This window comes from Natator depressus, chromosome 11, assembly GCF_965152275.1.
Source record: "Natator depressus isolate rNatDep1 chromosome 11, rNatDep2.hap1, whole genome shotgun sequence".
Taxonomy (NCBI): domain Eukaryota; kingdom Metazoa; phylum Chordata; order Testudines; family Cheloniidae; genus Natator; species Natator depressus.
This window is the reverse complement of record NC_134244.1, coordinates 38,379,420-38,399,337: the sequence shown is the minus strand read 5'-3', so window position 1 is coordinate 38,399,337 and position 19,918 is coordinate 38,379,420. Positions and strand designations below refer to the sequence as shown.

At 38.7% G+C, this 19,918-nt stretch overlaps 1 protein-coding gene across 1 annotated transcript in view; it reads right to left on the bottom strand.

Moving 5' to 3' along the window:
• The window catches only part of LOC141995588 (uncharacterized), a 59,073-nt gene extending 39,457 nt beyond the window's left edge, over positions 1 to 19,616 (bottom strand). Inside the window, exons 1-11 of the mRNA XM_074966834.1 lie at positions 19,460 to 19,616; positions 17,006 to 17,574; positions 15,956 to 15,976; positions 13,631 to 13,690; positions 12,211 to 12,264; positions 11,828 to 11,872; positions 8,190 to 8,216; positions 7,952 to 7,996; positions 7,206 to 7,250; positions 5,308 to 5,361; positions 1,683 to 1,751 (exon numbers count right to left, since the gene is read on the bottom strand). Coding sequence (XP_074822935.1) covers positions 1,683 to 1,751; positions 5,308 to 5,361; positions 7,206 to 7,250; positions 7,952 to 7,996; positions 8,190 to 8,216; positions 11,828 to 11,872; positions 12,211 to 12,264; positions 13,631 to 13,690; positions 15,956 to 15,976; positions 17,006 to 17,574; positions 19,460 to 19,616 — 1,146 coding nt within the window. The remainder of the gene's footprint in view (positions 1 to 1,682; positions 1,752 to 5,307; positions 5,362 to 7,205; positions 7,251 to 7,951; positions 7,997 to 8,189; positions 8,217 to 11,827; positions 11,873 to 12,210; positions 12,265 to 13,630; positions 13,691 to 15,955; positions 15,977 to 17,005; positions 17,575 to 19,459) is intronic.
• Positions 19,617 to 19,918: the final 302 nt, after the last annotated feature.

Below are 19,918 nucleotides of genomic sequence, written 5' to 3'. Positions count from 1 at the left end.
TTTTTACCATGGCTTATAACTATGGATATGATTCTGTCATGGTAAAATTGGGCAAAATTCATTGGGTAAAAATGTACAAAATCAGGATATGATCACAGCGGGGCTGAAGCTGACACCCAAGCACCGCTGCAGGGGATTGAAGCTGAAGAATTTGTGGACATCTGTTAAAGTCATGGAATCTGTGACCTCCATGATCAAATCGTATCCTTACTTATAACCATCTATCAGACCTTATTCTGACATGTTTATAACCACCTCTAACATATGTAACTGACAGCCGGACACCCTCTTAAGGTTTCTGGATCCCAGCAGTCCTCACTCTTGGGCAGAGACCCGTGTCTCTCTTCTTCCTAACTGACGTTTTAAGGCTGCACAGCTCCCTGCCTTACACTGAAATATCCCCAGCTGCTTAAGGCCAGTGCCTGTGTTTTGCTTACTCTCTGAGGGCTAAGACCAATGTATTGCCAGCAGTTACAAGTTACCACCCACTGCTTTCTAAGCAAGCACCTTTATTCTTAAGGTAAAAAACATTACAGAGAGAACATATTTAACAAAACAATAAAAGTTCCTATGTGCATTCTAAAAGCTTGCCAGAGGTCACCCATCAACCTTATGGAGCCCTGGCTGGTCAAAGTCTTTCCAACTCTTCTGCAAAGGTTGGGGCTCTTGGACAAAAGGCCCTGTCTGTTTTCTGGATCAGAACAAAGGCCCTGTGTCAGTTCAAGCTCATCTTTTTATATCAAACATCCTTTGTCTTTTAGTCTCTGCAAAACCCAGTCTGAATCAGAATATGCAAACCACTCCACAAGGTGGTACCTCTTTAGAGTTGTGATTAAGGTGAAACACAGACTAAACCTCTCACTGATTTTTAGTACCTGGAGGAGCTGTGGTAACTCTCCCCCATGGAGCAGAACATAATCATACATAAACCATTCATAGACTTAGTACAATACGGTCCCCAAAGATAGTGCATATGATTGCAATATCTGCCACAGCATTGCTTTGCTCTTATTTTAGAAAAAAATATTTTTCCTTATATAAACTCTGTTTTCAAATATGTTTTTGAAATTGAATTTGGACCATGATTCAGACCTACATGTATGCATAAGACACAGCATGCACTACGAGTTTTTTGGTAAGTCTGTGTTTGATATTAACATTTTTAAATTATGATTTTTGATGACAGATCATTGACAAAATAAATGAATGGAGAGCCCTTCTGAACCTTAACTCAGCAGAAGTTCAACAGCTGAGACACTACAATGTTTACTCTAGAAAGAGATGATGATAGCAATCCCAGTACAATATAAATCAGACATAACCCTTATTCAGAAGGCTAACATTTTGTTTCAGTAAGCTTGTATTCTTTGTGCCAACTATCTGAACCACCAAGTGTGTTCATAATTATTCTTTTGTTTGTGACCATATGTATGTGTCTATACTCAATTAGCCATGTACTCCCTGGTTTTAATTATACCAATACTATAAAGTGGTGGTTTGTTGTGTGGTTTTTTTTTTTTTTTTAATCTATGAACACTTTTTGAATAACTTTGCAGGTACCCCAATCTTAGCATTTATTGTACTTTATCCGACAATATATGAAAGATTTATATATTCAGCTGCTGTTGCTTTTGTTCTTTTACAAAGTCATGCACAGTATACTGTATGACTAGCATTTTTACCTTTGGGCCAGGCAATCCTATTCCAGTTTCTCCAGTCAATCCAGGCGGCCCAGGGAGGCCTCTTTCACCCTTTTTAAAAAATAAAAAGGAAACAATTATGGATACTCTCATAAAAAACCAACCTTCCGCACAAACTTCCTCGTGGCTGGACTTTACTAAAACTAGACAAGCCATTTACAACACACACTTTGCTTCTCTACAAAAGAAAAAGGACACTAAACTATCTAAACTACTACATGCCACAAGGGGCCACAGCAATGGTTCCCTCAACCCACCCAGCAATATTGTTAATCTATCCAACTATACTCTCAGCCCAGCAGAAGCAGCTGTCCTATCTCGGGGCCTCTCCTTCTGCCCCTCCACCCCCACGAACATGATACAGTTCTGTGGTGACCTAGAATCCTATTTTCGATATCTCCGACTCAAGGAATATTTCCAACACACCTCTGAACAACATACTAATTCAGAGACCTCCCTACCAACACTACAAAAAGAAGGATTCTAGGTGGACTCCTCCTGAAGGTCGAGACAGCAGACTGGACTTCTACATAGAGATGCATCCGATGCAGTGAGCTGTAGCTCACGAAAGCTTATGCTCAAATAAATTTTAGTCTCTAAGATGCCACAAATACTCCTAGTCTGTAAAAGGAAGCTGACTGGAACTGGTGCAGTTTTGTCTGTATTCAGTTTTATTAGACATAGACTTGTGGGTTTTATTTTATTTTGCTTGGTAGTTCACTTTGTTCTGTCTCTTACTACCTGGAACCGCTTAAATCCTACTTTCTGTATTTAATAAAATCACTTTTTACTTATTAATTAACCCAGAGTATGTATTAACACTAGGGGGAGGGGGCAAACACCTGTGCATATCTCTCTATTAGTGTTATAGAGGGCAAACAATGTATGAGTTTATGAGAGTAAAACGGATTTATTTAGGGTTTGGACCCCACTGGGAGTTGGGCATCTGAGTGTCAGAGGCAGGAACGCTTCTTAACTGGCTTTCAGTTAAGCCTGCAGCTTTGGGACACATGTTTCAGACCCTGGGTCTGTGTTGGCTCAGCAAGACAGGGTGCTGGAGTCCTAAGCTGGCAGGGAAAGCGGGGGCAGAAGTAGTCTTGGCACATCAGGTGGCAGCTCCCAGGGGGTTTCTGTGAGAGACTCACACCAGACTTATGCAATTTGTCTAAAAAGAACAAATTTTGAATATGAATCACAATGTTTTTTTGTTTCTCCTGTTAGGAATTGAATATTTCAAACCCACTGGTATTACATTGTTGGTGACTGAATCCACTGCCTTCTCCCTAGACCCTTTTAAGTCATTCTGTGTAAAAAGCTAGCTATTTTCTGCCCTGCTGGTGCAAGCCCTAGCAGCTAGATTCAGGCTCGTGGGTCAAAATGGGATTGCAAAAGGCATTAGAAAAAAAACAAAATGGTAGTGAAATAGATTAGATTACCTGGGTCTTGAGCTGGTCATTCTTTCTCACAGGAGTCGAGCCACTGAAGTCAAGGGGATTTTACATGATTCAGGCTTACTCATGTAGGTAAGGGTATGCAGGTTTAGCACTAAGAGCTCTTTCTTATTTCTAATGTTTATGATTCAGTGACACTGTGGTAAGCTTTAATTCTGAATCTTCTTGTTTTTATTACCTCTGTGCCTCAGTCTTCTTATTTTAAAGAGTGCTGAGTGCTTCTGGTAATAAAAGCCAGGATTTAGCATTTTGGATTTATATAGTGAAAAGGAAAACTTGGTCCACAAAATATTAGCATTAGAAAAGGGATGAAGCACTAGGAGAAAGAGGGCACTTTCCCAGTATTGTTTATGGATTATACTCAGAAACCCTGCATACCCACAAGTTTCTAACTTAAAAGTTAGTTAATTAAATGATTGAACCTTGGAATTTAGAGATCTGATCCAAAGCCTATTGAGGTATATGGAAAGGCACTTACTGACTTCAGTCGACTTTGGATCAGGCCCATAGTACTTAACACTCAAGGACCAGATTTTTAAAAAGTATTTAGGTGCTTAACACCCACTGATAATCTGCCTATATTTATACTTGTCTTTAAGACTTCGTTTAAGGGCTTGATCTTGCTCCTGTCGCTGTCAATGGCAAAAACTCCCATTGACTTAAATGGTGACAGTTTAACCCCTAACTGCAGGATTGGTAGTTCTGCAGAAGGCTGAAGTCCTAGGAACATAGGAATTGTCACACTGGATTAGACCTGTGGTCCATCTAGTCCATTATAATTTCTCTGAGAATGGCCAGTACCAGATGCTTCAGAGGAAGGTGTGAGAATCCCACAGGAGATAGATGTGGGATAATTTGCCACTGTCATTAGTTCTCATCCTGATCTGTAACTGATAGGGATGGGTTTACACCCTGAAGCATGAAGTTCAATATTCCCTCCAATGTTATCATAATTAATTATAAACAGCTCTGGATATTCTTATCCATATAAATGTCTGAAGTCTTTTTGAATCCTGCTTAGTTTCTGCCTGTGACACAGTGCTAGGAGTCTAGAGCTGACCCAGTGCGCTCAGTACTAAGGTACTCACTATTTCCCCCTTGGAGTGGATTTAACGGGGGGGGGGGGGAATGGGATGTTCAATGGCTTAATTAGTCAGGAGGCTGATGAGCTAATGAGAACAATCAACCCACCAACAGATAAAGGACAGAAGGAAGTGCAAGGGAGGAGGCTGGCAGGGGCCAGGGGACACAGAATCTCAGGATGGTGAGATCTTGCCTTTTACAGCCCTGGAGAGTACACTAAATGGAAAGTTTACTTCCAGTTGTATGTTGTGCATAGAGTCGTACTGGTAAACTGGTGGAGAGGACCCAATAAATAACACACTAGTATCAGATTTTTAAAAGCATCCATCCTGTTTGTGGTGGTCCAATGGGAAGAGAAGGGAATTTGTGATATTACCCTAAAAGAGTTCCTGTGAAAGGTCAAAAGGCTGATAATGTAAAAATAGCACCTTCTTATTCAATGTATTTGTTCACGGTGCAGATTCAAAGTCTGATTTGTTTACCTTACTGACACATGTAAGTTCTGATTTGATTTTTACTTCTTGTTAGCATTGCAGAGCCAATTCAGCTATGGGAGAACAAAATGGCTTTGATCCCTTTTCATGCATAATCAGCAAGACTATTCAATGAGATCCAGTTGCAGAATTCATATTACTAATAAGAATGCACAATCCAAAAGAAACACTGTTTAGCTTTCAGATCCCAGGCTGAATTTCCATGGTTGGCACTTACAAGTAAAACATGTTGTTGTTTTCTAAATTGAACACATCTGATACATCAAGTGGTAAGAGACAACAAATTTTTGGAGTAATACTGCACTTTAAATGTTCAAGTACTAGAAGAATGGGGTATAAGTCACTATACTGAAGAGACAATGTCCAGCTGAATCTACTGTAGTAAACACCAGGAGTAGATGAGCAGTTTTTGCTAGGTAACTTGCAGGGATATTAGATGAATTACTTGCAGTCCCCATTTAGCCAAAGCCCTTGAACAGAAGGGAAAAGTGAATGTGGGGAAGAGCATTATTGCGGTATGGATAACTGTATATATCTTTTAATGTTAAAAAAAAAAAAGAGGAGATCTTTTATTCTTGCCTTTGATCCTTGCACACCTTCAGGCCCTTGGTCTCCGGGTAACCCTTGGGAACCCTGTCAAAATACACATGTTTTTATCAGAATATTCCAGGCTTTCAGAGCAAGGGGTTTTTGAGAAACAAGCAATAATTTACTGCAATCCACATGAAAACCTTTGTCACAAACATTTCAAAACTAAACACAATTTAAATTCTGCCCTTGTATGCAAGAATGCAGCTAGTGGTGTGTAAGCATCTGAGGACAGCACTTGGCTCTTTCTTAAGTAGAATAAAAGTAAATAGTCATCAAAATTTATTTACAGCATCACTGCAACAATGACAATACTACAAGCTCCTCTAGGTATTAGTAATGTAGGGTTTGGGGCAGGGGTGCTGGAACAATTTTTATAGCAGGGATGCGGAGAGCCATTGAACCAAATTGTAAACCCTGTATATAATGGAAACTCCTTCAAGACAGGGGGTGCATCAGTGCCCCCCGCATCTCTAGTTTCAGCACCTATGGTTTGGGGGTTCTTTTACAAAACACTGCTCCCACTAAAAGGGTGTTATGGCAAATCTGATCTATTTAAAATGTGTAACTTTAACTTTCTTGGGTTGCATATTTTTCATAAAGATTTTCTGATTTTTGTTATTGATTTTTATGATGCACTATAACAAGTTTGCTTATATGACAGATTCTCCTAAAACAATAGGTACAAAACCAAGCCATTTTAAGTCACAAAACCTCATTGCATCGAGTGGGAACAGAACTGATCCAAAACGTGCAAACTGGCAATATTCTGGACTGTTCTAATTCCCTCATAATATGAGAGTATAATTTATCAATGTACATGACTTTCAACCCCTTTTAGAAAACAATAAAATGGGCTAGATCTTCAGCAGGTATAAATGGGCATAGCTTCACTGACTTTGGTAGCTCTATTGACTTCAATGGACCTATGCCAGTTTCCATCAGATGAGGATGGCTGAGCCAATTACTTTGATTTATATGGGTCACATCTCACTAGTGCGCTCATTTATTTCAACAGTCCGTTGCCCACTGCTCCTAAAGGATATGTTGTTAAGTTATCAGTGTTTATTTCTTTTCCTACATTACTTCTTAAATCAACTACTCAGTTATAAAGGGACAGTGGTTGGTAGACCTGACATTTTATATGCTTTCTGTTTCCTAAAACTTGTTGCATATTTTCATCTTCTGCCTAATCAAGAGTTTAGTCACCTGCTCCTTATTCAGATCAATGAAGACAACAAGGATGAAATCCTGGCCCTGTTGCAACCAATGGGAGTTTTGCTCCCATGGGGCCAGGATTACACCCCAGGCATTTTGCCCAAGTAGGGAGAACAGAATGGGGCCCCAGAAGTGTCTTAGAGATTTTTCCTTAAGGACGTACCAGGTGACAAGGTCAAATTATTCTGCCATCCTAAAGATGCAGAATATGACACTCTGAATTAGACAAAAGATACAAATGTGTGAAATCAATCCTTAAAATAAACACATTTTTTGGGGGGAACAAAGTCTCCGATGCTCAGCAGGGATCTATACTCTAATTAGGCCAAACTACCTGAGGCCCCAATTCAGGAATAAATATATGCTAAGTATTGTCTACAGCATTAGACATAACAGCATGGTCTTTCCATTGCTGTGGGGGTCTCTTCTCCTGCAAACTCTATTATTTCTGCCAGTCAATAATCAGAGAACAAAAATATTCAGTTGTCTACACTGAACTCCAAAAATCCCTGTCAATGTTACAATGAAAGAGGATACATGTGTTAGGCACGGAATATTTTGAATGAGACTGGTTCTAGAAGTCTAGGCAGCTGAGCCATGTTGTGAACTAAAGTGATTTCACAGCTTTGCAAAGCACCAAGAAAGCAAAGTATGTCTGTGCTGTTTGTTACCTGTAGACCTCTCAGTCCTGTGTGACCAACTGGACCTTCTGGACCCTGAAAAGCAAGAAGACAGAAGTGCCTACAAAAATCTAAAACTTCTAAAATATATTTGGATACATTAAAATATAGTACAAAGAACATCAAGAAAAGAAATCAAGAAGTCAATAACTTGCAAGAAAGTACTGCATAAATATAAAACTGGGATACAGTAGTTAAATTACAGTATGAGAATGAATTTGAAGTCAGATACCAAGATCCTGCATGGTCAAGTTTTACATCTATTTCATTAAACATGTTTACAGCTACCATACACTGAACCTTCAAGCCCATTGCTGGAGTTAAAATCTTGATTTTCATTTTCATAGTCATACGCCCCTCAGTCCATCTTCCCCATTTAAAAGTGGGCCTGATTCTGCTCCTGCCAAAGTCAATGAGAGTCTTGCCAGTGTCTGAAGTGGAAGTAGGCTTGCACCCTAAATGCAACAGCACTAAAGTATAAGAGCAGCTGGGATAATTATTGAAAAATGACCTTTTTCAGTTTATCTTTATTTGATTGACCTTAAAATTTGTCAACTGTATTCTCCCTCTGCTTTATAAATAACATTTACACTAAATCTACCACAGGGATAGCAAATTTTAAATCTCAGGCAATTGTGTCCTATAACTTCTCCATACTCCATTTCACTGTACATTAGGAGAAATAGTGTTCTATAACAATGTTTTCCCTAAAGTATAATAAGCAGATAGATACTTACTCTGTCACCTTTTATCCCTGGAGTGCCACAGTCACCTCTTTCCCCCTAAGGAAATAAACCATGAACATTCAAAAAGTTTACTTAGCATTACAAGGATATTTTTATTCATTACATCTTCCTGCCAGAACACACATCCCAAATGCTACAATTTTTCATGAACAGCCAACCAAATATGTTGATGTGTATATCTACAAGACAATACAAATATGTCAATAAATGTTCCTACTGAAAATCATACCTTTTCTCCTTTGTAGCCAGATTTTCCCTGGGAAAAGAAACAAAAAAGATTGGAAGATATTTAACCTGATTTAAATAAATTAATTGTGACACTATTACACAAGCTGCAACTCCATAGTCTTTACAGAAAAAACATAAAATTTCAGGCTCTAATAAAAATTCAGCTACAACACTGGATCTCTGAGGTGGCAATATGGCTGTGTATATGACAGCTGTCTACAATAATATATATTATTATATGTACAAAATACCCTATGTCAATTGAATTTTAAACTGAGATTTTAGTTATACAAAGGCTTGAGCTCTAGAGTTAAGGCTGACACTCCTGTAAGCGTAAGCATTGTATTTCTGGAAAGGTAGAGGTGGTGTGGGCATGGTGAGGACATCAAAGTTTGAGACTTGTTGCAGAACTTTTTAAAAAACTGGAAGAAACTCAGCACGGGGGGAAATGTTCAGTGCCCTGCACATAACAGTGCAGCTCTGAAAGAACTGCTGTATTTGTGTTTTTTCCAATCCTTGTATGACTATTATGTGAGTGGAAAGGCTACAAAGCTGAACCCAGTGTTAATAACTACAGGTGGCAAAATGAAATAATGCTGATATTCTTCTTTCCATTGTAAATCAGGTTTCCAGTCCTGCAAGAATATTTGTCTGTGCAGACCCCAATGCCTGTGTGGAATCTCACTGAGTCAATGAAAGCATGTTGGTCATGCGGCTGGATCAGGGACATAGTGACAACTACTTTACTGGTAAATGTTGATAACTCATTATAACAGGAATTCTCAAACTTTTTCATAGACTGGACCACATGTCAGAGTGTTTTGCAGACCACCTTCCCTCACATTCACAATCACAAACACTACCTCCACTGCCATTTATGATCGCATACTTCCCCTATGCCAGCTACAGCCATTTTTAAATGGAAAAGTAATACTTTCCTCCTATTTAATATATTAGGTTGTCTTTTAAAGCAATTGGGCCTGTGTTACACAGGAAGTCAGAGTAGATGGTCAAAATGGTTCCTTATGGCCTCAAAAATTTATGATTCTAACAGCAGGAAATGTATCACTCCCCCCAGTTTTTGTGTCCTCTACAAACTTTATCAGTGATGATTTTATGTTTTCTTCAAGGTTATTGATAAAAATGTTAACTAGAATAGGGCCAAGAACTGATCCCTGCAGGACCCTACTAGAAATGACCCTGCTCATTGATGATTCCCCATGTACAATTACATTTTGAGATCTATCATAGACATGTAGGGCAGGAAGAGACCTCAAGGGGTCATCTAATCCAGCTCCCTGTGCTGAGGCAGGACGACGTATACCTAGACCATCCCTGACAGGTATTTGTTGAACAAGTTCTTAAAAACTTCCAGTAATGGGGATTCCACAACCTCTCTTGAAAGTCTATTCAGAGCTTAACTATCGTTATTGTTAGAAAGCTTTTCCTAATATCTAACCTAAATCTTCCTTGCTTCAGATTAAGCCTATTACTACTTCTACTACATTCATGGACATGTACAACAATTGGTCATCATCCTCTTTATAACAGCTCTTAAAATATCTGAAGACTGTCAGGTCCTTCCTCAGTATTCTCTTCTCAAGTCTAAACATGTCCATTTTCTTTAACCTTTCTTCATAGATCAGGTTTTCTAAACCTTTTATCATTTTTGGTGCTCTCCTCTGTTCTCTCTCCAATTTGTCCACATCTTTCCTAGTCTGTTGCCCAAAACTGGACACAATATTCCAGCTGAGGCCTCACCAAAACTGAGTAGAGTGGGACAATTATATACAACACTCCTGTGAATACATCTCAGAATGATAATAACTACAGTTGACTCTCTCATTCAAAATATGATCCACTATAGTCCTCAGATCCTTTTCAGTACTACCACCTAGCCAGTAAGGCCCCATTTTGTAGTTCTGCATTTGATTTTTCCTTCCTAAGAACTCTGCACTTATCTTTATTGAATTTTATCTTGTTGATTTTAGACCAATTCTGCAATTTATCAAGGTCATTTTGAATTCTTATGCTGTCCTCCAAAGTGTTTGCAAACCCTCCCAGTTTGGTGTCATCCATAAATTTTATAAGCATACTCTCCACTCCATTATTCAAGTCATTAATGGAAATATTGAATAGTACTGGACCCAGGACTGACCCCTGCGGTATCCGACTAAATACCTCTCCCCAGTTTGTCAGTGAACCATTGATTGCTACTTTTTGAGTATGGTCTTTCAACCCATTTTCACACACCTGATACTAATTTATTCTTGACTACATTTCTTTAGTTTGCTTATAGAATGACATGTGGGACTATGCCAAAAATCAATATATTTCATGTTGACAGCTGCTCCCCATCCAGGCCAGGCTGGTGACTTTGTCCAAAAAGAAGCCGAACTCTGGTGGGATTCAAATCCACATCCTTTGAATACCCTCTCAGATCTAGAAAGCCAATGCACTATCCATTGTGCTTCAGAGCCTCTGTTAGTTAGCAGGCCACTAATTCATTTAATATGTGCCCTATTAATTTTGTATTGTTCTAGTTTTTTAATCAAAATGTCATGCAGTACCAAGTGAAGCACGTAACAGAAGTCTATTAAATCAACACTATTACCTTTATCTACCAAACATGTAATCTCATCAAAAAAAGATATCAAGTTAATTTGACAGGATCTATTTTCCATAAACTCAAGTTGATTTGTATTAATTATATTACCTTCCTTTAATACTTTATTACTTGAGTCCAGTATTAGCTGCTCCATTATCTTGCCTAGGATCGATGTCAGACTGACAGGCCTATAAGTTCTGGGTCATCCCCGTTATCCTTTTAAAATATTGCACAATATTAGCTTTCTTCCAGTCCTCTGGAATTTTCCTAGTGTCCAAGACTTATTGAAAATCATCATTAATGGTCCAGCAAGCTCCTCAGTGAGCCCTTTACAAATTCTTGGATGCAAGTTATCTGGACTTGGTGATTTAAAATGTCTAACTTAATCGCTCCTGTTTAACATCCTCCTGAGATACTAGTAGAATGGAAAGAGTGTTATCATCATCATAGGATATGACTATCTTCTGTTTTTCCCCAAATATAGAACTGAAATAGGTATTGAATTCTTCTTTCTTTTCTGGATTATTATTGATAATTCTACTGTTTCCATTTAGTAGTGGACCAATACCATAGTTAGGATTCTTTTTGTTCCTAATATACTTAAAAAATCCTAATTCTTATTGTTCTTAACTCTGTTGGCCATACTCTTCTCCATCTGTCCCTTTGCTTCCCTAATCAATTTTCTTCAATTCCTAACAAGGAAGATAGTCAGTACTATTTGCATTACATTGTAAACTGAATATATCAAATATAGAAGACTAAATCATTTGAAGGGAGTATATAACCCCAATGGAAGTGTGTAATTGTAACTCCCATTACTATTAAATAAGAGTTAAACACATTCTTTAAACAACAATACTCCTTTTCAGTTTTTCTAACTCTTTTATTTCTTGTGTTAATGAATCACTGGATGATAAACTGGAACTGAAAACTCTGCTTGGCTATTATTATGTTTATTGCAAACATGGGATCACATCCTTGAAGTAAATGAACAATGTAATGACTAGAGAAAATACTGATTTCCTTTTTACCTCTGTTCCATCTTTTCCTGGAATTCCATTGAGACCTGTATCCCCCTATGAAGAATCCAACATCAAGATCAGTCAAACAAGGAAAATGTAACGTTTTGAACTGTACTTACATTGTTCTCTTTAGTATAATTTAGTACATAGTAAAGGATGCATACCAGCTCCCTCTTCTAAAGTTTTAATTATCTTATATGCAAAATACTAACATAGAAGTTCTGTTTGCAAATTACATTTAATGTGTATTTTTTTACTTCAAGAGAAAAGGAAGACTAAATAACTTAGATGAACTATTCCAGTTCATAAATGCTAAGTACATACATTACTATTCTTTCAGTTCAAATGAAAATATTGGATGCTTTTATTAAATCTTTAAAAAGACATGCCACCTTTACTCCTTTCTGGCCAGGAGCCCCATCATCACCTGGACGACCCTTTTTACCCTAAAAACAGCAAAATAAAAAAGTTATGTAATAAAACAGTCACATATCATATGCCCCACATCCCAAATTCTGTATAAATCATTCAGTACTTTTAGACAGGTTCAAGTAACTTCACCACAAAAGGAGTTATTAAATAAAATGATTTTTTTGGCAATGTATGTAGTACTTTAGGAATTATATTTTGGTCATTTGTTTCCTGAACCTTAAACAAACCAGTGTAGTTATCACAGATGTCAAACAGCATGTCTGGGAGTGACATGCTCACCTGCACAGAAAACCTGTTTTCTTCTTAACATTGCTGTAAAGCACCTAGGACTGATTTTATCTGAAAACAGATGCAGATGTTTTTGTAGAGGTCACAGTTGTTCATTTTAGCACTGTTAAATGATGCATGTTTGTATTGAACTTTTTGAAATGTATGCTTTCATATAAAAGATACCTGTGTTCTTCAAGTAGTGATATCTTATTGTAACTTAAACAAAAACTGTATAATATATATTAGTTTAAACTAAAAGTGCTAGTCTATAGAAGGCAGAGGCAGTAAAGTTTAGTGTTTGTAACAGGTCCAATGAAAAAAAGTAGTCAAGACTGCTGGGTTCTATTCGTAACTCTGCCTCAGACTCTGTGACCTTGGGCAAGTAATATATAATCCTTTTATACTCATTAAAATCGAACTGAAGTATAATATTGGGCTGTTCAAAGGCTTCAGGATTCAGTTTGACAGCTAAACCCTGCAGTTTAGTTCATTGGGACTGACAATGAAACAATCCTGCATCTTTGCTTGGAGGGTCTAGTTCGATGTACTCTCCAAAGGAAGCCCACTCTTCTCTATATGTACCTCAAGCCAGTTCCCTCTTGAGTTGGAAATTCCTAATGTTTCACCCTCCAGGATTTCCTTTCTCTCCTTTTTTCTCTTTACCTCTTGCCTCAAAGCAACTCAGTTTTTTTTATACTCCTGATTTGGAGCTAATGAGTCATCTGGTCTGGCTGTCAGACTGAATCAGCAGAATAACTCTGCACTTCCACAGAGATGAAGCCTCCTTTTTGCCCTTTAACCATGGGGTTTTTTTTTTTTTGTACATCTGCTATGACCAAAGCAGATCTCTGGCAGATCATAAATCACATAGCTGTTCCCTTTTAGAGAGGAGGATCTCATGAATAGCAGGCAAACTCTCCGCACATTTCTCATTGATCTGACACTTCCACACGGTGTAAGTACAAAGAAATATTACTTATAGCTCTAACTTTATGTCTCATGGATCAGATTCAGAGGATTAATCAAAATGCCTAGAACAAACTTAATAGCAAATTACTTTATGCATTATTCACTAAGACAGAAGGTAGATGAGAAATGACAGCTACTTACGGCAGGGCCAGGAAGGCCTCTTTCCCCTTTCTCACAGTTACATGTGGGAGCTTGGGGACACTTTGAATGAAAATGTTCACAGCAAATCAGTGCACTTTAATGGGTAAGCCAGAAAACATTGCAACATTTCAGTTTCCATATAGCTCCATCCCACACCCAAGCCAAGAAATCCTTTATATCACATCACATAATCACAACTTTGCCACAACCCCCTTGTAAGGGGTAGCATGTTGTGCAGCATGGTGGTGGTGGGGAATGTAATAACTCTGTGCTGCTCAACCCGCCTTACACAACTACCTGTTGTAGGGGTAGCTGGTACAGGGGAATAAGGGGGCACCATACATCCTTACACCCCCTTATTCCATTGCACAGGCATGCAGGATGGGTCATAATCTGGCCTTATATAAATGCATAAACAAAATGCTTATATGCAAATTAATATAATCTAATTAATAAAATTAATTTTAATAAATGTCCTGCATTTTTTCTCTTTACTTTGCATTTATATTGTGCCAGTGGATCACTGATCCACAGTGATTATATGTAGTTACTTTTTTTATGCTTCCAAACCATAAAATATGAAGACTCAATACATATGGAAAATTTTTTTAAATTATTTATTAAATCTCTATTCAACTTTAAGACTTAGACAAGTGGGCACCCCAAGCATCATTGTTATCCGAATATCCCAGATAATGTGCCTCCCAAGGACAACAGCATGTAATCCATTGTAGGGTTTTGTACTGTCACACATCACCATCATATCTGAATGCCTACAGGGAAGTTTGATTAGCATAGCAAGATCCCTAGAGGACTTCATGGAATCATTTGGCTTGTCTTCCCTCTCAGGTTATAGGAAGCTTTGCTTAGAGCAGGATTTTTCTGGAGAGGAAAAGTTATTGTCAATGTCATTCTTTTTATGGTGTTTCTTGTTGTGTGTTGGTTCTCATTGCTTTTGTTTTCTCTGTGTTTATTTTCAACCCTACTAATTGTGCATAGGCCTGGAGATCATTTGTTTTGCCTTACATATCTCTATTGATATGGAATAGCATGTTAATGTCATCTGCAAATCCAATGTCCTTTAACTTCTGTTTGAAAATCCATTTTATGTCACTTGGCTCTTTTATGGTCTTTCTTATTACCCAATCTACTGCTGTAAAAAGATTGTGGGTGACATAAGACATCCTTGTATGACGCCTGTAGTAACATTGAACAAGAAACGCCAATCATACTTTTCAGGACGGACACAGAACAGTTCCAGTGTTTCACATATGTTGGCAGAATTGTAAGTACACCAGGTGGAACAGATGAATACATTACAGCCAGAAAATCAAAAGCCAGACATGCCTCTGTAACTTTAAGTCTGATCTGGAGAAATAAGAATATCTAACACAATTGTAAAGTTGGTCTTAGTATATGGTTCTGAAACTTGAAGACTTATTAAGATGCTACTATCTAAACTCCAATTTTTCATAAACAGCTGCCTTAGACAAAACTTCTATTAGATCTCCAGAAAAAAAATCACAAATGAAGAACACTGGAGAAGGATGAAACAGAAGCCGACAGGACAGGAGACTACAGAATGAAGGATTGAGATGGCCATGAAATACACGGAAGAAATATACAACAATGTAACAAGACAGGCATTGGAACACCCAGGGGAAAAGATGACAAGACACACCAAGGATAAAATGAAAATGCACAATAGAGGCAGAATTGAAAGCTATCAAAATGACATGGGAAGAAGCTTAGACTGCAGCAGGAGATCAGTAAAGATGGAAGGCTGTGTGTTCTGCATGGAATAGAGAGGTATAACTATGTATAGATATAGATAGTGTTATTATAAATATATTGCTGTTACGTATATTATATATTGTATATTATATAATATATTATTTATATAGTGTATATTATATAATATATTGCTGTTACGTAATATCAGAAATAATTTCACTTAAATATCTAATTGCTAAGAGAATATATAAACTTATTAAAACTTATTACTTTGGCTTTATCTGATATCACTATATATTTGAGATATTGTTCCTCTTTGAAAATGTAAAGTATATCAGGCCACAGAAATTTGTAGTTTCTCTAATTCTTGTAAACTATTTAAATTTAGAAAGAAATAAAGGCTCCAATCCTGCAAAGACTAACATATGAAACCTTACTCACATGAGTAGCCCCATTGAATTGTATCTCATTATCTAGTCCCCCATAGTTATTTTTCTATTACATGAATATTTATTACATTACATATACTATTTACAGGACAGCATGATTAAATAGCAATTCTCATATTTTGTTTACCAGTTAATTACTTACCCCTTCCTCAGCCAGATCTTTCTGTGAAGACAGACATTGAAAACAAAATTAGAAATTAGAGGTCATAATCCACCTATAGAGGAAAAAATGCATGTTGCTATCCAGAAAGCCAAGAATGTTGTCTCTATCTTTTTCCTTTGAGCATAAGCTTTCGTGGGCTAAAACCCACTTCATCGGATGAAGTGGGTTTTAGCCCACGAAAGCTTATGCTCAAATAAATTTGTTAGTCTCTAAGGTGCCACAAGTACTCCTGTTCTTTTTGCGGATACAGATTAACACGGCTGCTACTCTGAAACCTGTCTCTATCTTTGATTACAGTGAGTGAAATCTATTCCTTGTTCAGCAACTAATTAACACAATTTCAAGTTATTAAAAGACTTCCATCAAATTCTCTAATCTATTTTATATTTCAGTTCCTATTTTGTAATGTTAACCCACACATAAGCATACACACACTAATCCTTTCAGTCAAACCAATGCTGTCAGAAAGTCTACTATGACTCCAATGATATAGTAAGTAATAGCAAGAGAAAACAGTGATGAAGAGCAGGAAACTTTCAGGTCTGGAATCACATTTGCTTCTAGACTCCCTGGTAGGTTTTCCAGTGGACACTTATAGAGATTTAGGGTCAAATTCAGATATGGGCTAAGTGGACATACCTCTGTTAAAGTCTATGGAGGAGTGCTTATGCCAGAGGTGAATCTGGTCTCTGTGACTAAAACAATATAAACTCTCTGGCTTGTTGCAGAAGAAAGAATTACAATGTTAATTATCTTTTTAAACAAAGAAAACTAGTTTTAAAATACCTTTCCTGAGGAAAAAAATAATAAAAATATCCCACATCATGCAGGAGAGTGAGGGAGAAACGTGTGCTTTGGAATGATGACAAATGGCAAATGAACTGTATTAGATTGAAATTTAGAGTGTTGCTTCTACCCATAAAATACTGATTTTTTTTAAAAAGAACACCAAAAATTAAAAAAACTCAGAAGAGAGCAGCTTTTTAAATATTTGGCTAGAATAGTTTCAAACCTTTGGTCCATACATACCATTTCTTTCACAATTTTCTCCACAACTCCTTTCTCTTGGAGGTTGAAAACAAACCTTGATGCTGGGACACTGGCCAGAAGTCGAAGCTTGGCAGCATTGGCCACCTCCTCAGCCACTCTGGTCATTCCTACTGTGAAGAACACAATTCCTTGATGTTTAGCATCAGCAGTAGCTGCAAAAATATCTGGATTTCTTGGATGATCCACTCCATTTGTCAAGAGCACAGCTGCTTTCACACTGCCATGAGTCCCTTCAGTCATGTACAGTTGTGTGAGATTGGTTATGGCATATGTTGTGTAGGTACCATGGCCTATGTAGGTTATGGGAGCAATGCGGGATTTGAAAGCTTCAGGACCTTTCCAGTCTCGGAAAGTTTGCTCTATGAGAACGGTGCTACTGTACTGAAGTAAGGCCATCCTCCAGCTGAGAGTACGTCCAGAATTGACTTGAACTTCTTTCATACTGTTCACTGTTCCTAATACAAATTTTTTCTGTTGTTCGTGATTATAGTCCTTAGCACTTTCTGAACTGTCCAGTAGAAAAGCTATTTCAAGAACGCAATCTTCATCTGGAATAAATTTGTTAGATAAGTGAGTTTAATTACATTAGGAAGCTATGTTACTCATAAAATGATATATTTGTATGTACATAGTAGGCTTTGAAAGTGGAAATCCAATTTTCTGGAAGTTTTAGAATACTTGCATAATAAACGTAAGGATGAGGAACCTTCTGAAATTTGGGAGAGTTTTAGAGTCTATGGGATGAGGAACCTTCTGAAGTTGGGGGAGACCTTCTTGGGGGAGAAGAAACCTTCTGAAAGTGGTACGATCCTCTGGCATGAGGAATATTTTGAAGATATTTAGACCTTCATTCAGAACTCCTACCTGGTATCTTACCAGGGAGGGGACACAGAAGATCAAGGGTGGGCAAACTACAGCCCGTGGGCCGGGTCCAGCCCCTCAGAACTTTGGATCCGATCCACAGGATTGCCACTGCCATGGGCTGTGGGCTGCTCCCAGAAGCAGCCGGCACCATGTCCCTGCGGCCTCTGGTGCTGGGGGGTGGTGGGGGGAGGGCTCCGCACATTGCTCTTGCCTGTGGGTACCTCCCCCGAAGTTTCCATTGGCCAGGAATGGGGAACCGTGGCAAATGGGAGCTTCAGGGGAGATACCCACAAGCAAAAGCAGTGTGCGGAGTCCTCTGCCCCTGCCTCCTCCCCCCCCCCCGGCAGGGGCCTCAGGGATGTGGTGCTGGCCACTTCCTGGAGCAGCACAGGGACAGGGACAGGGCAGACAGGCAGGGAGCCTGCCCTGGCCCCGGTGTGCGCCACTGCCACCTCGTAGCCACTCCAGGTAAGCGGCACAGGGCCGGAGTCCACACCCCAAACCCCTCCTGCACCCCAACCCCCTGCCCTGAGCCCCCTGCTGCACACCACACCCCTACCCCCTGCCTTGAGCCCCCTTCTGCACCCCTCCTGCACCGCAACCCCCTGCCCTGAGTCTCCTGCCACACTCCGCACCTCTCCTGAACCTCAACCCCCTGCCCTAAGCCCCTTCCTGCACCCTTCCCTGCACCAATGCCCTGACCCCCTCCCGCACTGTGCACCCCCTCCTGCACCCCAACCCCCTGCCCTAGCCCTACATTCATCACTCTGCATGCAATGTCCCCACCCAGATGTGGCCTTTGGGCCAAAAAGTTTGCCCACCCCTGCAGAAGATTCACTTCTGGATGGCGAGTTGGGAGAGTTGGGTCATATTCTTGGCCTTGCCACTGATCTGCAGTATGATCTTAAGCAAGTCACTTTATCTTTCGGTGCCTTTGTTTTTATTCCTGCACTTTATCATGTGTATTTCAATTGTGAGCTCTCCAAGGTAGGCATATTGTCTCTCACTATAATGTGGGCATACTGCGCCTAGCATAATTGGTCCCCAACCTCTGTGGGGACCTCTAGAGGCTACTGTAATACAAATAATTAATAAATATATTTATAGACTTGCATCTCTGACTAGATGCTGCACTGAACTTTTTAGAACACTTCATTTATCCTGCTCCCATTGAGTTCAATGGGAGTACACAGGTTTGTAAACCTAAGTGTGTACTTAAAAGTTTGCAAGCTCAGGGCCTAACACAGTGCAAATTAGGTAATATTAGTTTTCTGAAAACCTAATAAAATTGCTTCTGAATAAATGTCTATCTGCCACTTTTCTTTTACTGATAATACCATGGCTGATAGACAAAAATATTGAGAATGTAACACAAGAATCCTCCAACCTTGCTCTTTTAAGCTCTTCTTCTCCCACCCCAAGTGAACTATACATCTAAGTGTAAAAATAAGGCAAATGAAATTGTAAGTGGGAGTAGCTCTGCAGGTTGTAAATATACTGCTTTAAGTGCAAGTTAACTATACAGTCTAGAATCTGAATAAATGTTAAAAAAAATGTGTTAAAATTCACCTTGATCACTTGGACTGGGATATTTTTCTACAGTATTTGACAGAAGGTGCTTAGATTTTTGTCGTCTTACTCCATCTCTTTTGTCTTCATTGAGATTTTGTGCCAAAAACACACGCTGTCCTAGTATCCACAAAAGCCACCAGAATCTGTAGAACATGTTTTGTTTTTTCCTAAACAACACAAAATACAGTGATGATGCACATTATTATTTGTGCTGCACAAGAACAATGAAGTATGGGTCTGCTTTGCTCCAATGGTAGAAACAGCAGTTAATTCTTTAACAGCAGTACATGCGCCAAGCAGAACATTCAAGGGTTCTATTTGTACATTTATTTAATGTAACAGCTACTGTTAGCATTAATGGGAATTACTTACCTAAAGTCTAATAAAAAGGATGGGAGAATAAATCTTCAAAACAGTAACTTAAAAAAAGTCAAATGAAAAGTTAGGTATTTTACT